This window comes from Trachypithecus francoisi, unplaced genomic scaffold (assembly GCF_009764315.1).
Source record: "Trachypithecus francoisi isolate TF-2019V2 unplaced genomic scaffold, Tfra_2.0 Lachesis_group10, whole genome shotgun sequence".
Lineage (NCBI taxonomy): Eukaryota > Metazoa > Chordata > Mammalia > Primates > Cercopithecidae > Trachypithecus > Trachypithecus francoisi.
Window position 1 is genome coordinate 36,745,525 of NW_022681455.1, and position 21,643 is coordinate 36,767,167.

The following is a 21,643-nucleotide window of genomic DNA, read 5'->3' on the forward strand; positions in this document are numbered from 1 at the left end:
CTACTAAAAATACAAAAATTAGCCGGGGGTGGTGGCACATGCCTATAGCCCCAGTTACTCTACTTGGGAGGCTGAGGCAGGAGAATCTCTTGAACCCGGAAAGCGGAGGTTGCAGTGAGCCGAGATTGTGCCACTGCACTCCAGTCTGGGTGACAGAGCAAGACTCTGTCTCAAAATAAAATAAAATAAAATAAAATAAACATAAATAAAAACAAACAGGATGAGGGGTGTTTGAGAGTTGCCAGGTGCTATGGACTGTAAGGGGTGACTGCTTAATGGGATTCAGAGGGAAGCAATTTTGATGGGGGAAGAGTACAAAGGCAGGGTCTGGAGTCAGCCCAGAGGAGGGACAGGTAAGAGCAGAGGAGCCCCTAAGTGACTGGAGGCAGGGTGTGTGCTCAGTGGGTAGGAGGAGAGCTTGCAGCCTTGAGACTGCAAGTTCAAGGCAGCAGGGAGTGTTGTCATGGGAAAGTGGGTGTGGCTTCCCAGGACCTGACTTCTCCCTCTGCCCTGGAGAACCAGGCAGCCAAGGGCCCGCTTGGCTGGGATGAGCCTTTGGCAGCTGCTTCTGCCTGTCTCCTTTCCAGACAAGTGCAGTCACTCACCTGCGGGCTCTTGGCTGCCCACACCCTGACCTGGCACCTGTCCTGGCAGGGAGCACGCTGAGTAGGCTCTATCCTTACAGCCAGGCTCTTTCCATGAGCTGCTGGCTGGAGCCTCCTGGCTCCTCCATCTGTCTGGGCCTAGACACTGTCCCTGGTGGTTCTTTCTGCTCCTTAAACTCGTGTTTGACCACCTGCTGGCCCCAGGACCAATCCCTGGCTTATGCCCAATCCTACTGCCCTTACAGGGCCCTAATAACAGTGAGCAGGTTAATCATGGTCCCCTCCCCCAACCAGACAGATCAGAGATGTCAGAAGCTCAGAGCTGGAAGGAACCTTAACACTTACCTACCCTGTTCTCTTTGTGTACAGAGGAGGAAACGGATACCCAGAGAGGAAAAATGACTCGCCCAAAGGAACCCAGCAAATTAATGACAAAGAGGGTTCTAGAGCCTGGGCCTCCTGACTCCTATTGCAGGGTTCTTTCTACCTCCTCAAGTCCTTGGCTCTTTGTCACGGAGTCCCTACCAGCTCCAGGTCCAGTCTCTGCATGCAGACCTGACATGACCCAGGCCAGCCTCCTTGGCTCAGGAGTTCCCTCCAAGCTGCTCGGGATCTGGGGATGTGCAGGGCTCTGGGTGAGTTGTCTCAGCCCAGACACCAGGGTTTGCTCAGAGCCCAGCACTACAGCCTTCAACCAGGGCTTTGAAGAGGCCAGGGTGGGGCCAGAGCTGGTCCTGTTGGTGTGTGGGGCCCTTTCCCTCTCCCCAAGGCCCATGAAATTGGCTGTATCTCTTCTCACCCTCCTTTGATGTAGTCAAGGAAGGTGCACTCTGACTCCACAGCAAAAGAAAGCAGGGTGACCTTGAAAACAAAAGGGAGCTTAGTCAGTGGGGAGCCTGGGGTCAGGGGAGATGGGTTACGATTCGAGAGCTGACATTGACAAAACACTCGGCATGTGCCAGTTTTGCATGCATGATTGCACGCACTGCCCACACCACCCCATGAAGTACTATTATTATCCCCACTTTATAGCCAAGGAAACTGAAACTCAAAGAGGTGACGCAATGTGCCCAAGGACACTGCCAGGGCAGAGAGGAGATCTGAAACCAGGGTGTGTCTGACTTCAGAGCCTGCACTCTTGACCTGGATGGAAGGTCCCATCTGTGTCAGTGGAGCTGGAGTCCAAGCCCAGGGCATTAGTTTCCTCTAAGTGGGCACTGGCTCTCCAGCCCCAGGGGCCTGGGGTGGGGTGTGGAGGACAAGGGGGCCCTCCTGACATAGACCTAACAAACTGCCAGTGCTGACCAGCTTCAGGCTTCCATGTGCCTAGAGCTATTAGTCCTGAAATGTGCCTCTTTGGACTGTGCTTATCTTAAATCTTACCGGTCCCATCTCATCCCTCTGAGACCCAAGACCCTCACTCATAAGCAGCCCATCCTTTCCCCAGAGGTAACTGACCATCCCAGGCCCCCTCCCCGAAGCAGAGGCCTTTTAACCTATGCCCTGGCAAAGTTAGCTCTGGCTTTGCCACGACAGGCAGCTACCTGGCAGCTCAGTATCATAACAATTTAGAATCAAGGAGACAAATGAAAGCCTGGCATCCTAGGCCAATTAAATGAGGCAAGATTAGGGCAGAGGATGTTTCACCTGTGTAAGAGAACGAACTCCTATCTGGTAGTTTGAGAATCCCCTATTTATGAAGATTCAGCCGTTTTTACAGGTTCACTGGGAGGGCCAGGTGAGAGCACCACCCTTACTTGGCAGTAAGCCCCCTACCTACTGTGGTTAAGGTGTTAGGCACCTGGAGGAACCACAGGCCTCCTTCCAAGTGTGGCAGCTCAGACTCACTAGGAGTGGACCACGGCAGTGGCTTCAACCCTGACTGATGACCATGAGATGCCCTGGGGAGCTCTTCCATCATCCTGCAGCCCAGACCCATTATAGCAGAGTTTCTGGAGCTGCATGAACGTTTCAGAGATCTTTTTATTTTTAGCTCTTCACGTAAGTCTGATCTGCACGGAATGACCACTCCCTATTCCAGCCCCCGGGACGAAGCAATGCCCTAACAGCCCTAACCATGTGGGTTCACCCAGGGGCTCTCAGGGTGAAGGGTGAAAGCAGACTTTCCCCTCCTCAAAGTGTGGTGTCCCTAGACCAGCAGCATCAGCATCACCTCGATGCCTGGTAGAAATGCAGAAATGCAGATTCTTGGCATTTTCACAAGATCCCCGGGGGATTCTGTGCACCGTAAGTAAGGGATGAAAGGCCCACTAAACACAGATTCCTGGGCCTCCTAAAGTGGAATCCCAGGGAACAGGCCTGGGCGTCTGTATTTCAACAAGCTTTCTGCATCCTGGGTGATTTTTCCTGGTGAAGACAGGGAAATGCTGGAGTAAAGGAAAGTCAAGAGACCTGGGCCTAGTCAAGAGACAAGGACCCGCTCTGTCTCCAACTCACTGTGTGACCTGGGACCAATCACATGCCCTCCCCAGGCCACAGTTTCTTCATCTCTAAAGTAAGAAGGCTGGATGAGAGCAGTGGTTTTTGAACCTTTTTATTCCCAGCTGGGGAATGCTGGGGGTGCTGTCTTTCCTAGGGGAATTTGGGAAGCTGTGGGAGAGTTTTAGGGGTTCTCATAATGACTAGGACTCTACTGGTAGCTATGGGCAGCGGCCACGGGTGCTAAACATCCTGTGAGATGAAGAATTTTCCTGCCCAAACGCTGACAGCCTCCCCACTAAGAAACGCCGCAGCCTGGGACAAAGGAAATATGATTCCAAGCCCCAGTCTGTGAAGCAGTTACAATCAAAGAAGTGGTGTTCAGTCCCCTTTGAATGAGCAGAGTAATCTGACAGCTCACAAGCCTGCATCTCCCATGTGTCGGTCACAGCTGCCCTGTGCAGTGGCAAGGTGGGGATAATTTATGAGTCCCACTTTACAGACAGAGAAAATGAGGTTCCTCAGAGGAACCCCAGAGCTCCCGAAGACCTCTTCTAGGTCTGGAGATACAGTCTGCCTGACTCAAATGACCAGGCTTGGTTGCACTAGCCATGGGCCTCTAGAGTGAGGAAGGAACACAGAGAGGATGAACTTGGGTGTGTTTGCACTGCAGACAGTGGCTTGTTCTAGAAATGCACTGTGAGCTCCACTTCAGGGCCTTTGCACGTGCTGTTCTCTACAGCAGGAATGCTGGAATTCCCTTTTCCCAGTATCCTCAATACTTCCTCCATTGCCTGTCCCTTTACCCTTTATACTTTTTCCATAGCACTCATAATCAACTGACACACACAGGCGTGTGTGTGTGTGTGTTTGTTCTGTCTCCCCCCACTAGAATATAAGCACCAGGGATTTGGGTCTGTCTTGTTTCCAGCTGTATCCGATGCGCCTAGAACAGTGCCTGGTACACAGTAGCACTCCGTAAATATTTGTTGAATAAACATACGAATGTCCTGAAGACCAGCCCCCAGAAGCCACTAGGCTGGCGTGTCATCCCAGGAAGGTCACAGTTAAGCAGGGGCAGCGCCCGTAGCAGCTACCAGCTCTGGAGTGAGATGTCATGTTGACTCCTGTCTCTACTACTTTCTAGCTGTGTGACCTTGGCTGAGTCACTTTCCTGCTTGCAGCCTTGGTTTCCTCTTTCATGACTAGGGGATGATAATATCTGCCTCTCAGGTCAACAACCTGTGAAAAGCACCGACATGGGGAATTTCCCAAGGTAGGGGCCCAATAAATACGACTTCTCTTCCTCTTCCTTCCTGCAGGAAGTCCCATGGGTGTCTCTGCGATTCCTCATGGTAGATACAGCCAGCGCCTGTTGTATGGTCTGCAAGTCAACTCCCTCCCCCGGCTGTTGCTCCATCTGCCCCACCCCTCCCCACCCCATCTCTCTTCCACGTCTGATTCCCACACTCCGCCTGTGCACACACACAGACGCACGGGCCTCCCTGATACCAGACCTAGCTTGGGGCTCAGAATGTCTACACCCGGCTGCAGAGAGGGGTGTGGCTACTCACTGTGCCAGAATTCACGTATTTCTTTTTCTTCATTTTCTTTTTCGGGTTTACCACCTGCAGGAAAAAGCAGTTACCAGGTAAGGCGTGCTTCCAGGCAGTCAGAGTGGGTCTTGAGGGCTTCCACCCACCCCTGGGTGTGGTCCAAGCCCAGCCCCATTAGAGTGTGGGGTGTGAAGACCATGGGGGCCAGGGGAGTCGGGTTTAAGGAGGTTTTGTGGGAGACTGGTATTGAGTCTGGATTACACAGCTGGGCTCTCCGATCAGACCCAGGGTCCCACGATCAACCAGGAACACTTATTTAACCTTCTCTCCAACTGCTCCCTGGAACACACCCTCCACTCAGTACAGCCAAAGAAGTCTTGATGTTACAAAGCGGCCCTGTCCGTATCTGTCCCTTGTGTTCGTTAAGGCTGCTCCCCTCACCCAAAATGCAACCCCTTCCTCTCTCAACCAATTCCAATCTCCCCTGTTTCTCCTTTGGGACCCAGCCCAAGGGCTGCCCAGGGTCTCTGAGGCTCCCCTCTCCATCACCATCCCTCTTACTTGGCAGCAAGAACCTCTTTAGCTATTCTTTGAGTGTAAGCTTTAACTTCCAAACCAGACCTGTGTCAGACAAATCATGGGGCTAGGCTCAGAGTAGGTGCTCAGAGAAGGCTTGTTGGTGGCTAACTCACCGGTCTCAGCCAGGGGTGATTTTACCCCCAGGAACATTTGGTAACATCTGGAGACAGTTTTGGTTTTCACAACTGAGGGAGTGAGTAGAGGCCAGGGATGCTGGTAAACATCCTACAGTATACAAGACAGCCTCGCCGGGCACGGTGGCTCAAGCCTGTAATCCCAGCCCTTTGGGAGGCTGAGAGGGGCGGATCACAAGGTCAGGAGATCAAGACCATCCTGGCTAACATGGTGAAACCCCGTCTCTACTAAAAAATACAAAAAACTAGTGGGCGAGGTGGCGGGCGCCTGTAGTCCCAGCTACTCGGGAGGCTGAGGCAGGAGAATGGCGTAAACCCGGGAGGCGGAGCTTGTAGTGAGCTGAGATCCGGCCACTGCACTCCAGCCTGGGCCACAGAGCGAGACTCCGTCTCAAAAAAAAAAAAAAAAGACAGCCTGCGGACCCCCACCAGACTTCCGCACTTACTGTATTTGTATTCTCATTTGACCCTCACCAGTTTTTCTTTGTTTTGTTTTTAATAAAGGAAGTCTAAGGCACAGCTTTTCCTTAATGTCCCATCAAACAAATCCAGGCAATTTTCACACCTCCTGTGCTGCCTGTTGGTTTCTGGTGAACTCATTTCCCCTTTCCCTGTCTTTGTTGCCACAGAGGCCGTCAGCTGATCTTTACCATGGTCTCTTCTGTCTGGGTGAGTATTGCTATCTACTTCCAGAAAGAAGGAAACTAAAGCTCAGAGACACCAAGTGATTTGCCTAAGGTCACACAGCCATCTGGGTAGTGACAGGATTAGAAACCAGGTTTCCTGCCCCCAGGCTAGTGGTACATACATTGGTGCCACCTTGATAACAGATACAAACAGATCTCTTTGACATATATTTATGGGATAGGTGAAAACATGTTTCTTCTCCCTTGGAATCATCACCTCTGGTGGAGAGAGAAGATATATCCTCAGGGCAAAAAGTGACAAGGGCCACGGAAAAAGGGGGATCACAGAAGTGTCAGGGGAGTTGGAGGAAGGAAAGACCACTCTAGGTGGGAGTGTCAGCAAAGGGTCCCTGGAGCAGACAGTTTCGAAGGCAGACTTAGAGGGACAGGAAGGCTGTGGGCATGGAGAGATGGATGTCAGAGGAGGTTCTGTGGGAGAAATGCATAGAACCCAGGCCCAGTTTGATGGCAGAACCACAGGGTATAACAGTAAGTTGGGCTGGTTGGAGGAGAGCCTAGAATGCCCAGTGAAAAATGTCTGAAGGGCATTGCAGGGAACTCTGATGACCTCCAAGCTGGTAGAAGACAAAATCAGAGCAGGCTCTAGGACACTGGGGCCTGGTGGAGGTGAGTGTGAGGGGAGGAGGAAGCACATCCAGGAAATATTTGCCTGGTTCTGCCACCTAATAATAGCTGTGTGACCGTAGGCAGGTTACTTAAACTCAATGTGCCTCAGTCTCCTCATCTGTAAAATGGGAATAAGAAGTACCTGCCTCCTGGAAAGGTATGAGGATTAAGTGGGCCATTGCAAGCAAAGTGCCTAGAAAAGAGTATGGAATGTAGTAAGTATTATCTATAAGTGTCTGTTGCTTTTTTCTTAGACAGGGTCTTGCTCTATGGCCCAGGCTGGAGTGCAGTGGTGGGATCATAGCTCACTGCAGCCTCGACCTCCTGGGCTCAAGCAATCCTCCCAGGTAGCTGGGACCACAGGCACATGACACCATGCCTGGCCATTTTTTTTTGATAGAGATAAGATCTCACTACGTAACCCAGGCTATTCTCAAACTCTTGGGCTCAAGCAATCCTCCTGCCTCAGCCTCCCAGAGTGCTGGGATTACAGGTGTGAGCCACTGCACCCAGTCTCAGTTGCTATTTTTTAAAATTATTACTACTACTATTACTGCCACCACTAGTCCCTACGAGAGGTAATGAGGACTTGGGGGTATTGGGACAGGTGATGAGCTATGGTGGGAACAGCACTGTCAAGAAGTGACCAGGGCCCTGAGAGTGGCTATAGAGGTTCAAGAGAGGGAGGGGTTGGGGTGGCCAGGTAGACATGGAAGCAGCTGGATTTGGGGCACAGGTGGGAAGTTCACGTGGGAGGGCAGGCAAGCTGTGCAGGTAGAAGCTGAGAGCCTGGGCGAGATGGTGAGAGAGCCTGGGAGAGAAGACCAGAGCACCCTCTTTAGCACTGGAGGATGCCCCCTCCATGGGGCTACCCAGAGGGTGAGGTGCTCACAGACACTTTCATGGGAAAGCAGCTTAAGTAGGCAAGCTGTTAAGATGAGGGCAAAATGGCAGCCCCAGTGCTGCACTGTGCCTCAGTTTCCCGATCTCTCCCTTGAGGGTGTTGAACTATCAGAATGGAGAGCATCTCAAACTTTTGCTCCAACATAGCCCTCCCAGCTGGGGAGAACGAACCTGGAGTCCTGAGAGTAACCAAAGATTTGGCCACAAGCACATTTCTTCTAAGCTTTCTATGTTATCTTTAAATTAGCCTGTACTCCACATTTCCACTCTCTAGTATAACTGCTTTAATGTTAAAGCAATGCTCATTCTCAGATCCCTGTTTACCCTGAGGTTTCATGCCCCCAGCCTCAGCCTCTCCAGTCCTGCCATGGTGAATCCCATGCAGGCGGGCCAGCGCCACCTAGGGGCCAGCCCAGGAGCCACCCCTCCACTAAGTCGCCTCTTTTCTCTCTTCTTGGTGGTCAGGCCGGTCTGAATCAGGTCTGGAATCCGCCCTCCTATGCACATTAGGTGGGGTGGGGTGGTGGGCACTGAAGGGCTCCTAGGAGCCAGGAGAGCAGCAGTGAGTGCAACACAACCCTCACCCTGAGGACTTCATGGTCTTTGAGGGAGTGGGTAGTGTCACAAACAGAAAATAGCCAGAGGGGACCCCAGGAGTATGGACAAGTGTCCACTCCAGGCTCTGGGGTGCAGCAGGTGTGCAGGTGGACACAACTTCCTGGAGGAGGAACACCCACAGGGAGGCTCCATGGACCAACAGTTCCTACCCAGGAGAAGACAGGAGGTGGAGGCGCCCATGTGAATCAAGCCCTGTAGACTGAGACAGTACGGCGGTTCAGAGAGCCTCAGATGGCAGGACAGGGCTGATTGTGGGAATGGGCAGAGGGAAGGGGCAGGGGCCACTCCTAGGGGCCTCCAAAGGCATGCGATGTGCGTTTCTATTTACATGCACAGCCAGGCGTGGTGGCTCACACCTGAAATCCCAGCACTTTGCGAGGCCAAGGCGGGTGGATCACCTGAGCTCAGGAATCAGAGGCCAGCCTGGGTAACATGGCAAAAACCAGTCTCTACCAAAAATACACACACACACACAAAATCGCCAGGGTGGTGGTGTGTGCCTGTGGTCCCAGCTACTTGGGAGACTGAGGTGGGAGGATAACTAGAGCCTGAAGGCGGAGGCAGAGGTTGCAGTAAGCCGAGATTGTGCCACTGCACTCCAGCCTCGGTGAGAGTCAGACTCCGTCTCAAAAACAAAAAAAAACAAAACAAAACAAAATGAAAAGCATGCATTCACAGATTGCGGGTGGCTGGCTGGGGAAACGGCATCCTGAACGAAGGAGCTTGGACTTCACCCTGTAGGTCAGTGGATCTCAGCTGGGGTGGAACATCTTTCAGTATCGCCTCCCACCTCCCGTGTGCGAACCAGGCTAAGGTGGTGGGTGGAATGCCCTGGACAGGTTTTAAGCAGGGGAGTGATGTGGTCAGATCACTATTTTGGTGGAGTACTCTGGTTACCATGTAGAGGACAGAAGGAAGAAAGCAGGTTGTGAGGAGGCTGTGGCAAAGCCCCACACGGGGGAGATAATGAGGTTGGTGGTGGTGGCCTGAGATGAAGGGAACCATGTCAGAAAACATTGGTGGTAGAAGGGCAGTGTTTGGTCGTGGACTGGATATGGAGTGAGGGATGGGGATGTTAAGTATGACTCACCAGGTGCCCTGAGCCCCCATGATGGGAATATTTGAGATGAAGCTGGCTGGCCAGGCAGAGGGGAGTGCTGTGGGAGGTTTAGCCAATGCATTCAGTGTTGGAAGGCTGAGCCCCAGGAGGGGCCAGCAGACAGCTGGACATAGGAGCCTGACACCAAGGCAATGCCAGGGCCCGAGGCAGGGGTCTGTATTGGCTGAAGCCTCTTTCCTCTTCAGGCAGTTCTGATTCTAGCAAAGCCTTCCTGCCCCAAACCTGCCTCCCTGCGGGACTGCCAGAGCTGAGCTCGTTTTTCAGCTGATGGCCTTCCGAAGTGTGAAGACAGTGCTTCCGCCTCCCAGTGTGGTACTTTCTCTTGTTGATTACAAAGAAGCAGGGATCAACAACTGAGAAAACAAGTCAATCGAATGCTTTCTGCTCTTGGCCTGAGAGAAACGGCTCCTTCCCCACCTGTCAAGCACCTTTACAAGCCAAGCTCCGAGAGATCTGACCCCTTCCCTTCACCTCCCTAAAAGCTCCTCAAAGGAGGCCACAGAACGGTGGCGTCTGCTTCTCTTTGCCTGGGGTGGGGCGGGAGAGCAGGGACAAAGACAGCTTCTCTCTTTGCAGATGCAGAAAACAAAGCAATGTACTGTATTAGAGCCCTTTCAAAGAAATTCATCCACACTCCATCTTTACAATAGCCATGTTCAATCTCCTTCAGCATGTGAATGTATAACAGGCACCTACCATGTGCCCAGCAGTGCCCTGGCCAGTGAGAGGAGGCAACAGAGAGGTCTGTCACCTCACTGGCCCTTGGAAAGTCTACTTGGAACACAAGACCTGCCCACTCAGAACCGACATACAGGGCAAGGGAGTAGGCGTAGCATGGGATTTGGATTCAGTGATAGAACTCAAGGCCAGCTCTTCAACTTTGCTGGCTGAGTGGCTGCTAGCGTGAGGACAGCGCCAGGATGGTAGGATGGTTTAAAGTGTGAGTCTCTGGGTGCACAGTGCTCAGCAGATGATGACAGAAGACAGTGCTGACCTGTGGGTCAGGCGTTGTTCCATTAACTTATTTAATTCTCAGTTTGCATGGCATAGAGTGGTTCGGGGACTTAGCCAAGGTCACATAGCTAGTAAGTGGTAGAGTCAGGATATGAAGCCAAGCAGTTATTTGGGTTATAAGTATCTGCCACTAAGTGGTTTTGGCATGAACCATGACGTCTGTGGAAGCTCAGACAAGAAAGAAAGCACGGGGACAAGAGTGGCTGGGAAGACCTCTCAGAAGAGCAGGACGGGAGCTAGATTTGGAAGGTGGGGATGGAATTGCAAGAGGGAGAGCACACGGTGGAACGCGGTGGCTCAGGCCTGTAATCCCAGCACTTTGGGAGGCCAAGGCAGGAGGATTGCTTGAGCCCAGGAGCTCAAGACCAGCCTGGGCAACATAGTGAGATCCTGTCTCTACGAGAAATTTAAAAAATTAGCCGGGCATGGTGGTGCATGCTTGTGGTCCCAGCTGCTTGGGAGGCTGAGGTGGGAGGATCGCTTGAGCCTGGGAGATTGGGGCTGTAGTGAGCCAGGGCAACAGACTGAGACCCTATCTCAAAAAAAAAAAAAAAAAGAGGGAGAACATACACACACGCACACACATGCACACACATACATGTACGCACGCACACACACGCAGATATTGTTCCTTGGGGGCAAATGCTACTGTTACACCTCCAGAGAGATCAGCTACCTTGTCCGAGGCTCTCCAGCTCTGGGGCTAGAACAAAGACGGTATCCTGACCTCATTCTCTTGAAGTTTTCATACTGAAACAGGTAAGATACTCAGCAGGCCCTGAAACTGTTCTGATTGAAAGCACAAGGCCACCTTGAACTCAGGACCTCAGGTCTCAAGCCCAGAACCTTTGTACACTGGTCCCCCCTGTGCTCCTATCTCTCTCGCTTGTGGGAAGCGCTCTTTATAGGGGCACTATAACTCAGTGATTTGGAATCAGCCAAGAGCAGGTTGTTTGTGTCTTGATTTTGCCACTTACTGAACAGTGGAACTTTGGGCAAGTTCTCACACTTCTCCAAGACTTGGTCTCCTTAACGGTAGAATGGGACAATAACGCCTATCTCTCAGGGAAACACAAAGCCCCCAGCCCAGTGCATGGCTCACTATAGTCCTCAGTGACTGGGCCACTTAGCAGTGCAAACCCCGGATTTCGGGTGCCCACCTCACCTCATAGATGTTGAATTGGCTCTGCCCACGGGCCAGCTCCCGGTAACTGGTGGTGAACTCCCCAATGAAGTCATGGCTGCAAGGGAAGACGGCTGCTGAGACCAAGGCCAGGCTGGGCTCTGCCTCTGCCCAGCCCCAGCCTTGCACACATCCATATTTCTCTGGCTCCCAATTCTACCTGAGACTCCACTCCAGGGGCACATGCCAGCAGACAGGCTGGGTCCGTGGGAAGAGAGCCCAGTGTTGCCCTCAGAGGAAGATACCCAATTGTCACCCAGCAAAGAACAGGGCCCTGGAAGAACGGCACCCACTTCTACTTGGATCCTTGTTTGACCAAGGGTATTTGGGGGACAATTGGGGAAATTTGAATATAAAATGAATAGTGAATGGTATTTAAGAATATCGTGGCTGGGTGCGGTGGCTCACACCTATAATCCCAGCACTTTGGAAGGCCAAGGCAGGCGGATCACCTGAGGTCGGGAGTTCGAGACCAGCCTGGCCAATAAGGTGAAACCCCCATCTCTACTAAAAATACAAAAATTAGCTGGGCGTGGTGGGGGACACCTATAATCCCAGCTACTCCAGAGGCTGAGGCAGGAGAATCGCTTGAACCCAGTAGGTGGAGGTTGCTGTCAGCTGAGATCGTGCCACTGCACTCCAACCTGGGCAACAGATGGAGCGAGACTCCATCTCTGAAAAGAAAGAATATTGTTCAATGTGTCAAGTATGATAATGGCATTTGTGAGTAAGTGGGACATTTTTTATTTTTTGGACATTTTCAATGAAGTATTTAAAGGTAAAATGCCATGATGTCTATAATTTAAGCTACATTAGCAAAACATAGATGAAGCAAATACAATAAAATTGAACAAATGTTAAATTCAGGTGATGGGCTTAAAGGTGTTCATTAAACCCTTCTCTAATAAGATTATTTTTAAAGCACAATAAAGCGATGTCCAGCTGGGTGTCTAGAAGTGTTTTCTGCCGTGCCCACACCTCTGGAGTGCTTACATTAAGTACGGCCAAGATTTGTACGCGGCAGAACTCCCACTGAAGCTAAAGGTTGGCTCCTTTAGCTTTCCCGGTTACTGCCAGAGGGCCGTGGCCAACGTGCTGGCCTGGGGCATCCAGCCGGAGACTCATGCCCAAGAGGTGTCTCTGAGGCCCCGCCCCTCCCCCATGAGCCTACACTGTACTGTGTCTACATATTGACAGCTCTCAGCATTCTGACTATGAGCAACTTCATGGTGGGACCCAGTGGCATCCGGTGGCTGGCCCCAACTGCCACAGAAGAGGAGACTATTCCAGGCAAAGAAGTATGGGAACGCCAGGGTAAGACTAGGCAAATTGCAGGTGGAAACAAGAAGCTGACCGTGAGGTAGCTGAGAGGCAAGGAGGGGAGGGCATAGCGGCTCTGGAGTTTCTTGCAGGATGGTTGGCCTCAGGGGAAGGCGAGTTCCTTGGAAGGGGGCTTGGGTCTCACCTGGAGCTGTATTTGCATAGCACTTTACGTAAGATGAGACAAACCCCCTGTCCATATCACAGACTTGGGAGGTACCGGAGGACACTTGAAGTCCTCCTAAGTCACTCCTTGGCAGTGTCACAGAATGGAAATGTCACAAGTCAGGGTGACATGTTTGGATTTGGCTCAACCGACAAGTAGAAGCTAGGGAGGCTTCTGGACTGAAACGTCGAGAGGCCTGCTCTTGTCCTCCTCTATGGATTCCCAGCAGTACTGGCCTCCCAAAGACCCCGAGTGGGGAGCATCCTCCCAGCAGCCAGGCACAGCCCTACGCAGGCACTGTCTCATGGCCCATGAGTCCACTCACGCCTCCTAGCTCACCCTTCCCACAGCCCATTCCCTCAGTCCTGGCTCTCTGCGAACAGCTCCTCTGATGAGCCGAGGGCTGTACGGGTACAATTGGCCTCCCCGCCAGGTTGCGGGGAGTCTCTGAGGGCTGGGCTCATCTGTGTTTCGGTCGCCCCACAATTCTTAGCCCAAGGCCTCACACAGAAAATGTGTCCATGAATGCTTGAGGTTCACTAGTGCCCTAGAACATGCATTCTTCAGAAAGCCCTAAATTCTGCCACAGGTGGGGAGATTGCGGGTACTGGCAGGCCCCTGGGCAAAGGGGAAAAGGAGGCCTCTTATGCCCCTCACACCATATCCTGTAGGACAGAGGTCCTTTGGTGCCTCCCTGGAGCTGGATGGGGAGGAGCTACTGTGGCAGAGGACTCCTCACACACACACACACACACCCAGGCTCCCTCACCCCCAGAGCCGCTGCGGGTGGGAGCCTGGTCACAGCTCCCCAGGAGGGCAGGGCCCAAACCCCTCCCCAGTGGCTGTCCCCATCCCCAGCCACCTTCTCGCCCTCCTGCCTGCTTACCTGCCATCCCGATCCCAGTCGTATACCTCCACCTTGATGGTCCTGCAAAACAAAGGCCTTTGCTGGGATGGGCCCAACCCCACACCCACATGGCTGAGGATGGGGCCCTCTTCATGTTCCCAGACCAGATGGGGAGGCCAGGACTCCCTCTAGGCCCCAGGGCCCTGGGTGGGAAGGCAGCGGCCTGAGAGATAAAGATCTCCTTGAGGTCTTTTAGGAAAGGCCTTAGGAACAGGGCAGCCAGGGCTGCGTAGGGACCACCCAGAATTTCAAGCAGCATGTGGGAAAAACAGTTGCAGACTTCAGTTCACCCCACCTTGTTCTTGGCCACTGCAGAAGGGGCCTAAGCCCAGCATGGAGCCGCACTGTGGATTTACCAGGGGTGGAGGAGCCGGGAGAGTGGGAGTGTGATGCTCCCTGGATCTCAGGCTCTGGCAGGGTAGAGGGGAGGGGAACAAGACTGCTTGTTGATGATCTGAGGGCTTTGGGTGTGGGAGCCAGCCCTGCACATCAGGGAGGAGCCCAGGGCCCTGGCTTGGGGATGGCCCGCTGAGCTTTTCCATCTCCACGACTGGCTCCTGAGTGAGGGTGTAATTATCTTCATATTTTAGCCTGGCTGCTTTAATTAGTTTGTTTTGACTCCTATGCATGCGGATGGGCTTTGAGAGCCCATTTTATTTTTAGCCACGTTCCCATGGCAACAGGCTAGCGGACCAGAGCTGGAGGAGGGAGGTGGAGGGTTGCAGTTAACCCTTGGTGCCAGCTGCTCGGTCCTCCAGGGATGCCCAGGGACAGGGGAGCTGCAAGGGTCCCACAACAGGGTCAGGTCTGGGGAGGTGGGAAGGGCCTGGGGAGCTGGGTTCTTCAGCCTTCAGTTTTTAGTGGGGTGCACAGAGGCAGCTCCCTGGGCATGTCTCTGTTAACATCCCATCATCTCGCCCATCTCCTCAGGCCTGCCAGGAGTCAGCCCTGGGCTTCTGTGGCCCCCCCAGGAGGAGGCGCTGTCTCCTTTCAGATGAGCCTCCTCTGGACTGGGGGTAGAGGACAGATCCACCGCAGCAGGGCAGAAACTGTTCTGAACCAAGGAATGCCCGATAGGTTGTGCACAGGACTCCTGTACAATGGGGCAGGCATAGAAGCCCACCATTTAAAGGAATCCTTTAAATTCTTGTGAAAAACAAAAAACCATGTCTCTTTGAGATGAATTGTTGTGGAAAGGGAAAAAAATCACCTAAGCCCCTGAAGGTGGGCTGATGAGCTGGAAAGAGTGGAAAGACCACGACAGCCCTAGGCTTGGACCTGGGCCCCTCACTATGGGACCTGAAATGTCACTTAATCTCCTTGAGCCATAAACCACCATTGAAAGGAGAAGTAATAACGGCCTTGCAGAACAGCTACAAGAACAAGCCAGTAAAGCCTGCCTGCTGCATGGGAGGGTCTCTACAAAAACGCCTCCTTCTCTCCACTTCATCATTTGGCTGCTCTCTGATAGGATTTTTGGTTTGTTTTGTTTCTGTTTTTTGAGATGGAGTCTTGCTCTGTTGCCCGGGCTGGAGTGCAGTGGCGCGATCTCAGCTCATTGCAACCTCTGCCTCCCAGATTCAAGTGATTCTCCTGCCTCAGCCTCCTGAGTAGCTAGGATTACAAGCATGTGCCACCAGTCCAGCTAATTTTTTGTATCTTTAGCAGAGACGGGGTTTCACCATGTTGGCCACACTGGTCTCGAACTCCTGACCTTAAGTGATCCAACCATCTGGGCCTCCCAAAGTACTGAGATTACAGGCATGAGCCACGGTGCCTGGCCTCTGATAGTCTTACATACAAAATTTACTTAAATCAGGGGACACTTGAGCCCAGGTACTTGGGCTTTGCAACTCTCGATTCAAGCCTGACTGCCTGGCCAAATCAGTGGCAGCTTTTCAGACACAGACTCCCAGGCCCAGCTCTGGGCAAGACTCAGCAATCTGTTTGCAAGGCTTCCCTGGTGACTGTGCTGTGTGTGTTCTGGAGTGATGGCCTCCACTTCACTCTCAGATGGGAAAATTGAGCCCTAAGAGCCTCCAGTGACTTGCCCAGAGTCACCCAGCTGAGGGTCTGAGCCAGAAGAAGAGCAAGTCCCTGACTCCCAGTCCAGGACTTCGGTCATGACCCCACAAGGCTGAAGTCTCTCTACCCCTGCCTAGTGGCCTCCCAGTCCTTCCCCAGCCTGCTAAGCTCTGCAGGGGACCTTCAGAGACCCCACCAAAGAATAGCTGTCCTCTGACCACCAACATCAGGTGACTAGATGGGTGATGGCCACATGCTCAGAGGCTGGAGGAGGACCCCAGTCGTGGTGACAGTCCTGGATACCCACAAAATCACTGGGGAAACTTTTAATCCCAGGCCAGACGGCCTGATTTAATTGGTGTGGATGGGACTCAGGCCTGGGTAGTTTTGAAAAGTTCTCTGATAGATTCTAGCCTGCAGCCAGAGCCACTGACCTTCTCTAGAAGACTGCACTGGTTTTCAAACTTGGTTGCACTTTGGAATCCCCCCAAGATTCCACATGGGAATCCCCCAAGATGACACATTGGTGTCAGCTTTAGAAATACTGACACCAATGTCTTACCCGAGAGATTCATGATCAATTGGTCTGGAGTACAACCTGGGCATGGGAAGTGTTAAAATTCCCCAGGGGATTTGAACTTGCAACCCAGGAGCACTGAGTGTGAGATTCCTGTGCAAACTCGGCCTGGCCTCCATTAAGGCTCCAGGGATGGCTGCAGCCTGGAGGTCAGATTAGCTCAAAGGCTGCAACTCCAGCCTTGGGAGAGAAGGAGGTGAGAGAAATAGTGCCCAGAGACAGGGGAAGGCCATGGGGAGAAGACAAATAAGGCTTTCACTACTCTATTCCCAGTTTTGTTTTGTTTTATTTTTTTGAGACAGAGTCTCACTCAGTCACCCAAGCTGGAGTACAGTGGTACAATCTCAGCTCACTGCAACCTCCGTCTCCTGGGTTCAAGCAATTCTCCTGCCTCAGCCTCCTGAGTAGCTGGGATTACAGGTGCATGCCATCACATCCAGCTAATTTGTATATTTTTAGTAGAGATGGGGTTTCACCATGGTGGCCAGGTTGGTCTCAAACTCCTGACCTCAAGTGATCCTCCCACCTTGGCCTCCCAAAATGCTGGGATTATAGGCGTGAACAAGCACGCCCAGCCATATTCACAGTTCTGTGGCCGACCACCCTGGCTGGGCTGCCTGAAGTCATTGCAGATGCTACTTGTCACCTGCTGGACTTGGCTCCTAACCCCTTAGCACAGGGCCAACAAAAGCTGCGGTCCGGCTGACCGTGACTTCTGGGACCAGCACCCAAAAGAACAGGCTTGTTGGGTGTGGGAAAATGAAATGGGCTTCTGCAGACCACCAAATGAACACCTTATCTGGCATAAAAAGGCTTAGAACTGAGGCCTAACCTAGGAGGTAGCAAGGTGGGCAGAAAAGACCTTCGGCTCTGGGGTGAGCAGCCCTGGCTGGCAATCCCAGCTCTTCCAAGTACTAGGTCTATTGCCCTGAGCCACTGGCTTAACCCTCAGACACTCCCCTCCTTTCCAAATTGAGAAAAATCACACCCACTTTGGAGTTGCTGTGCAAGTAAAGTATCTCCACATACAGTCAGCACTAGACACATGTTGCTCCGTTCCTGTCTAAAACACTCTATCCCTTTATCCAAGCTCCTGTCTCCCAAACAATTCCGATGCTTCTTGAAAATATCAGCTCCATGAGACCAGGGATTTTTGTTTGTTTGTTTACTGCTGTATCTTCAGCTTCTAGAACAGTGCCTAGCCTATATCAGGTGCTGTATACATATTTGTTGGCTGACTGAGAGCTCCTAACAACTTTATGAAATGGGCTGTGAAGGTAATAATACCTTCATTCTACAAAATCACAAAAGGAGGACAAGAGTATGTGGCTTTCCCTGAGTCACACAGCTGGTCAGTGGTGATGCCAGGAGTCAGTGACCTGGGCCTCTGGACACCTAGGGCCACAATGACAGAGCCAGATATGTGTGAGCTTGGTCAAGTCAGCAGGGATGAGAGACACCAGCCAAAACGCCAGGCTGCCCCCCACTGCACACCAACCAGCTCTCTCTCTAGTTTCCTCCCAGGTGAACTGTAAGGTCTGCCTCCTAATGAGCCTCTGCCTGGCAGGGGGAAGGTTTCCCTGCAGGCTTACAAGTCCCGAGAGCTGACAGGCCCTGAGGGGTTTTGCCTTAAATGGACCTGAGTCAGTCCAACACTCAACTCTTCAGGAAGAGGAGCATCAGGGCCTCACCTGGGGCAGGCAGTGAGACTGGCAACAATCTCGGCCCCCAGCTTGCACTGTGCAACACGGGGCAGTGCCGCAGTGACTGTGCCTCCTGTCTGAGCCTCAGCTTCTGCATGTGAAAACCGAGAATGATAAGACACCCTTCATCGAGGCTATCTGTGGAGGTGCCTGACAGGGTGCCTGGCCCTCCTGGAAGCTCGTCTGCGGCCCGATGCAAAAGAGAAGCAAGTCATACACCAAGAGTGCCAGGCAGAAGTGGGAAGCTGTGCTGACTCCTTTCCTCTCTCCCGGTGAGGACTCCACACGCTGAACACCCTTTTCAAATCTACTCATTCAGCATCAAGGTGTGAGCAGCCTGACCCAGACAACTGTGGTTTAACAGGGACAAATCCTCAAGTCACAGAACGATGAAGAGAGTAGGGCAAATTCCAGGAAGGCAGGGGAAGTGCTTTTTGTCATCACCCCACTTTACCCCACTGGAAGGCTGGATTGTCTCTGACCCTGATGCCACTTCCTGTGACTTCAGCTCTGCTCAGCTGGGTCACTCAGGTTTGGCCTTGTGTGGACTGGACACATGGCAAAGGCAGGGAGACTCCAGGCCAGAGGGCCAGGCCAGAGGCAATTTCAACAGGAGGGAAATGCAGCTTCTCCTTACTCCAGCAAGTTATATAATATCTTCTCCTCTATTTCCCTTGTAAAATGGGCATAGCGCTAGTACCCGGCTCCTAGGGTTATTGTAAAATTTAAATTCGCAAAATAGGATAATGCATTTAAAACAATTAGAATACAACTTGGTCCATGTCCTAAGTCCTCAGTAACTGTAATCATATTTCCTGGCTTCTGCACCCATCCTTCCAAGAACACTGCCCTTTCTCATCAGGCCCGGTTCTCATCCTCCTGTACCTCTTCTCACAATAGGAAGGGATGCTCCCTGACCGTGCCGCCCTCCTCTTAGTTTCCTGCTATCCCTCTGACCGTCTCCTCTTCTTTCTTGCTCCTGGCCTCTGGCACCTCCCACAGGGTCTCCCAGGGCACCAGATCTCTGGCCACCTCCCCCCTGGGGACCCCCAGACTGTTGTCCCCTCCTGCTTTAGCTGTGCCTGGTCCACAGTTGCCTCCACTCAATGTGGCTGAAACCATGTTTACCTCTCTTTCCCCAGTCTCTCAACAGCAGCAGCTTGTGTTCAAACAACAAACATAATCTTTATAACTTATGACGGATAATTTTTTAAAAAATGGGTTGCAGATAAGCTGTGAAAAGAACTGCATAACACAAATCTGTGTGTGTGAGAATCTGGCTCCCGATCACACTGCCCATTTCTGTTGGTGGTGCCGCCTTTTCCTGCCCTTGAACGCTGAACCATTATCCCTTCCCCTCTTTCACTCCCTTACCCAGGCAGGTATCAAGGCCTTTTGGGTCTTCCTCTTCCTTCTTGCTGTTCCCCTCTCCTCTCCCCTCTGAATTATTTGGTATTCAAGCCAGAAGGACGTTAATGCTTTGAGGACTAAAACCAATCCAAGCAGCTTCCCTACCTCTAATCAGAAAGCAGAACTGCCCCTAACCCCTGAGCAAGGTGCTCATTAGTAAGCCTCCCCCAGATGTACCCTGGTCACAGTTCTGTCATGCCATGTCTTGGCTATTTGGCAACAGAGCATAGGGATTAACAACACAGAACCTAGAGCCAGCCTGCCGGGGTCCAAATCCTGGTTCTACCATCATCTGGCAGCAAGACACTGGGTAAGTTACTTAATCTCTCAGGGCCTGTCTGTCTCCTTACATGTAAAATGTGGATAGCACCAGCACCTCTTTCCAGCGAGCTAATTGTTGGGAGGATTAAATTAGTTCCTATACATAGCACTTAGAGCAGGGCCTGGCCCATGGTTAAGTGCTGTAGGAGTCTTCACTATTATTATGACCTGTCTGTCTCCCCACTGGCCTGGGAGCAACCTAAGAGGGAGGCTTGGGTCCAATAGCTTAATAGGCTCCCACAGCACCCAACACAGTGCCTGGGGCCTGACTGGCTTGGAAGACACGGCTGTTGGGTTAAATCAACTATGGTTCTGTGAGGCTCCCAGAAGTGCCTTGGATGGAGGGGACAGTGGCCTCATTTTCCTGCACAGGGCCCTCCCCTGCCTACCCTGGAGGGCCTTCCGATGCTGGCACCTCCTGAGTGGCTGTTGGGTGCGTGGGTTACAGGGTTACACTAGGGCTGGGGGGTAGGGGGACAGGCCTGATCGCTCTCAGAGCCAGAGTGACATGCCTGGCCTCCTTGATTAACACTACTGTCTGTCACATCATGGCAGATCTGTTTCTGGACATGGGGCAGAGCCATCCTGCAGGGAGATGAGGCTAGGTTCTGACTCAGAGAGGGAGGTGGGAGCCTGCCCCTCCCACCATATAAATACCCACCTCCTCCAATGGCCCAGTGGTGAAGCCAGGCCTCTGAGCCCTGCTGCTCCCTTCACTGTCCCTGACAAAGCTGGCTTCTGCAACCCTGGGAGCTCCTCCCTAGAGATACAGGGTTGTGGGGGGTCAGCTGGGCCCCCCAGCAACCTCAGGGCGGTTGTGCCAGGGATCCCCAATTCCTTCTGCCCTGTGAGACTTTAACTGGCCCACTCTCCCATCCCCCTACCTTGAATTTCCTCTCACTTTGTTTCCATCTCCCTTTATTCCCATGTCCCTGTCCCCAGGATCCCCCTCCCCTGACTTTCTAGCCTTTCCTGGGCCTTCTTTAGCACTCACTGCTCCAACCAGCCTGTCCTCCCATCCCCTCACCACTCTAGAAGCCCCAGGAGCCAGCTAGACGTGTAACAGAGGCTTGTTTGACTGCAGCGCTAAGACAGTCTTTGTTCCCAGTCTTATTTTGTGCACTTATTTATCTGTCTAAAATACATGTGCGCATCTGTGCTCCCTGTGGTCAGACCACAGGCTCCCTAAAGATGGGAATGCGACTCCGTTCGCTCAAATGCCACACAGCTAGAGGCGCCACGCTGGGACACAGGAGGCACTCAATGACCACCTGTGGAACAGACTGTGGCATTTCTGTCCCAGCCAAGAGGCAGGAAAAAGAGCAAGCTCATGTCTCAAACTGGCAGCCTGGGGATTTCTTCAGAGGGGAACGGGGTGCCTAGAGGCCATTCATCTGCCCTTCATCCCCTTAACATGCCTTGTCAGGCTCCCAGCTGCCCCAAGGTATCTGTGATTTTGTTTGCTTGTTTATTCTCTTTTTTTGTTTTTAAGGTTTTCTTTCTTTCTTTCTTTCTTTCTTTCTTTTTTTTTTTTTTTTTTTCTTGAGACAGCATCCCAGGCTGGAGTGTGGTGGTGCGATCATAGCTCACTGCAGCCTTGAACTCCTGGGCTCAAATGATCCATTCACCTCAGCCACCTGAGTAGCTGGGTCCACAGATGTGCGCCACGATGCCCAGATAATTTTTTGTAATGTTTTAAGTTTTTTAAGTTTAGTTTTAAATTAAACAAATTTTTTTTGTAGAGATGGGT

The 21,643-nt window shown here is 52.2% G+C and overlaps 1 protein-coding gene across 8 annotated transcripts in view; it reads right to left on the reverse strand.

The window, feature by feature from the left end:
- CPNE5 (copine 5) overlaps window positions 1–21,643 on the reverse strand; it is a 97,584-nt gene that overhangs the window by 10,778 nt on the left and 65,163 nt on the right. For 6 of the 8 annotated variants that reach the window (XM_033216995.1, XM_033216994.1, XM_033216992.1 and 3 more), the window contains 4 exons: window positions 13,837–13,878; window positions 11,447–11,522; window positions 4,619–4,672; window positions 1,405–1,466 (listed from right to left, as the gene is read on the reverse strand). In XM_033216995.1, the coding sequence (XP_033072886.1) occupies window positions 1,405–1,466; window positions 4,619–4,672; window positions 11,447–11,522; window positions 13,837–13,878 (234 nt within the window). Of the gene's footprint in view, window positions 1–950; window positions 989–1,404; window positions 1,467–4,618; window positions 4,673–11,446; window positions 11,523–13,836; window positions 13,879–21,643 lie in introns of those variants that run through there. The other 2 variants (XR_004438694.1, XM_033216997.1) reach the window with 2 other exon arrangements.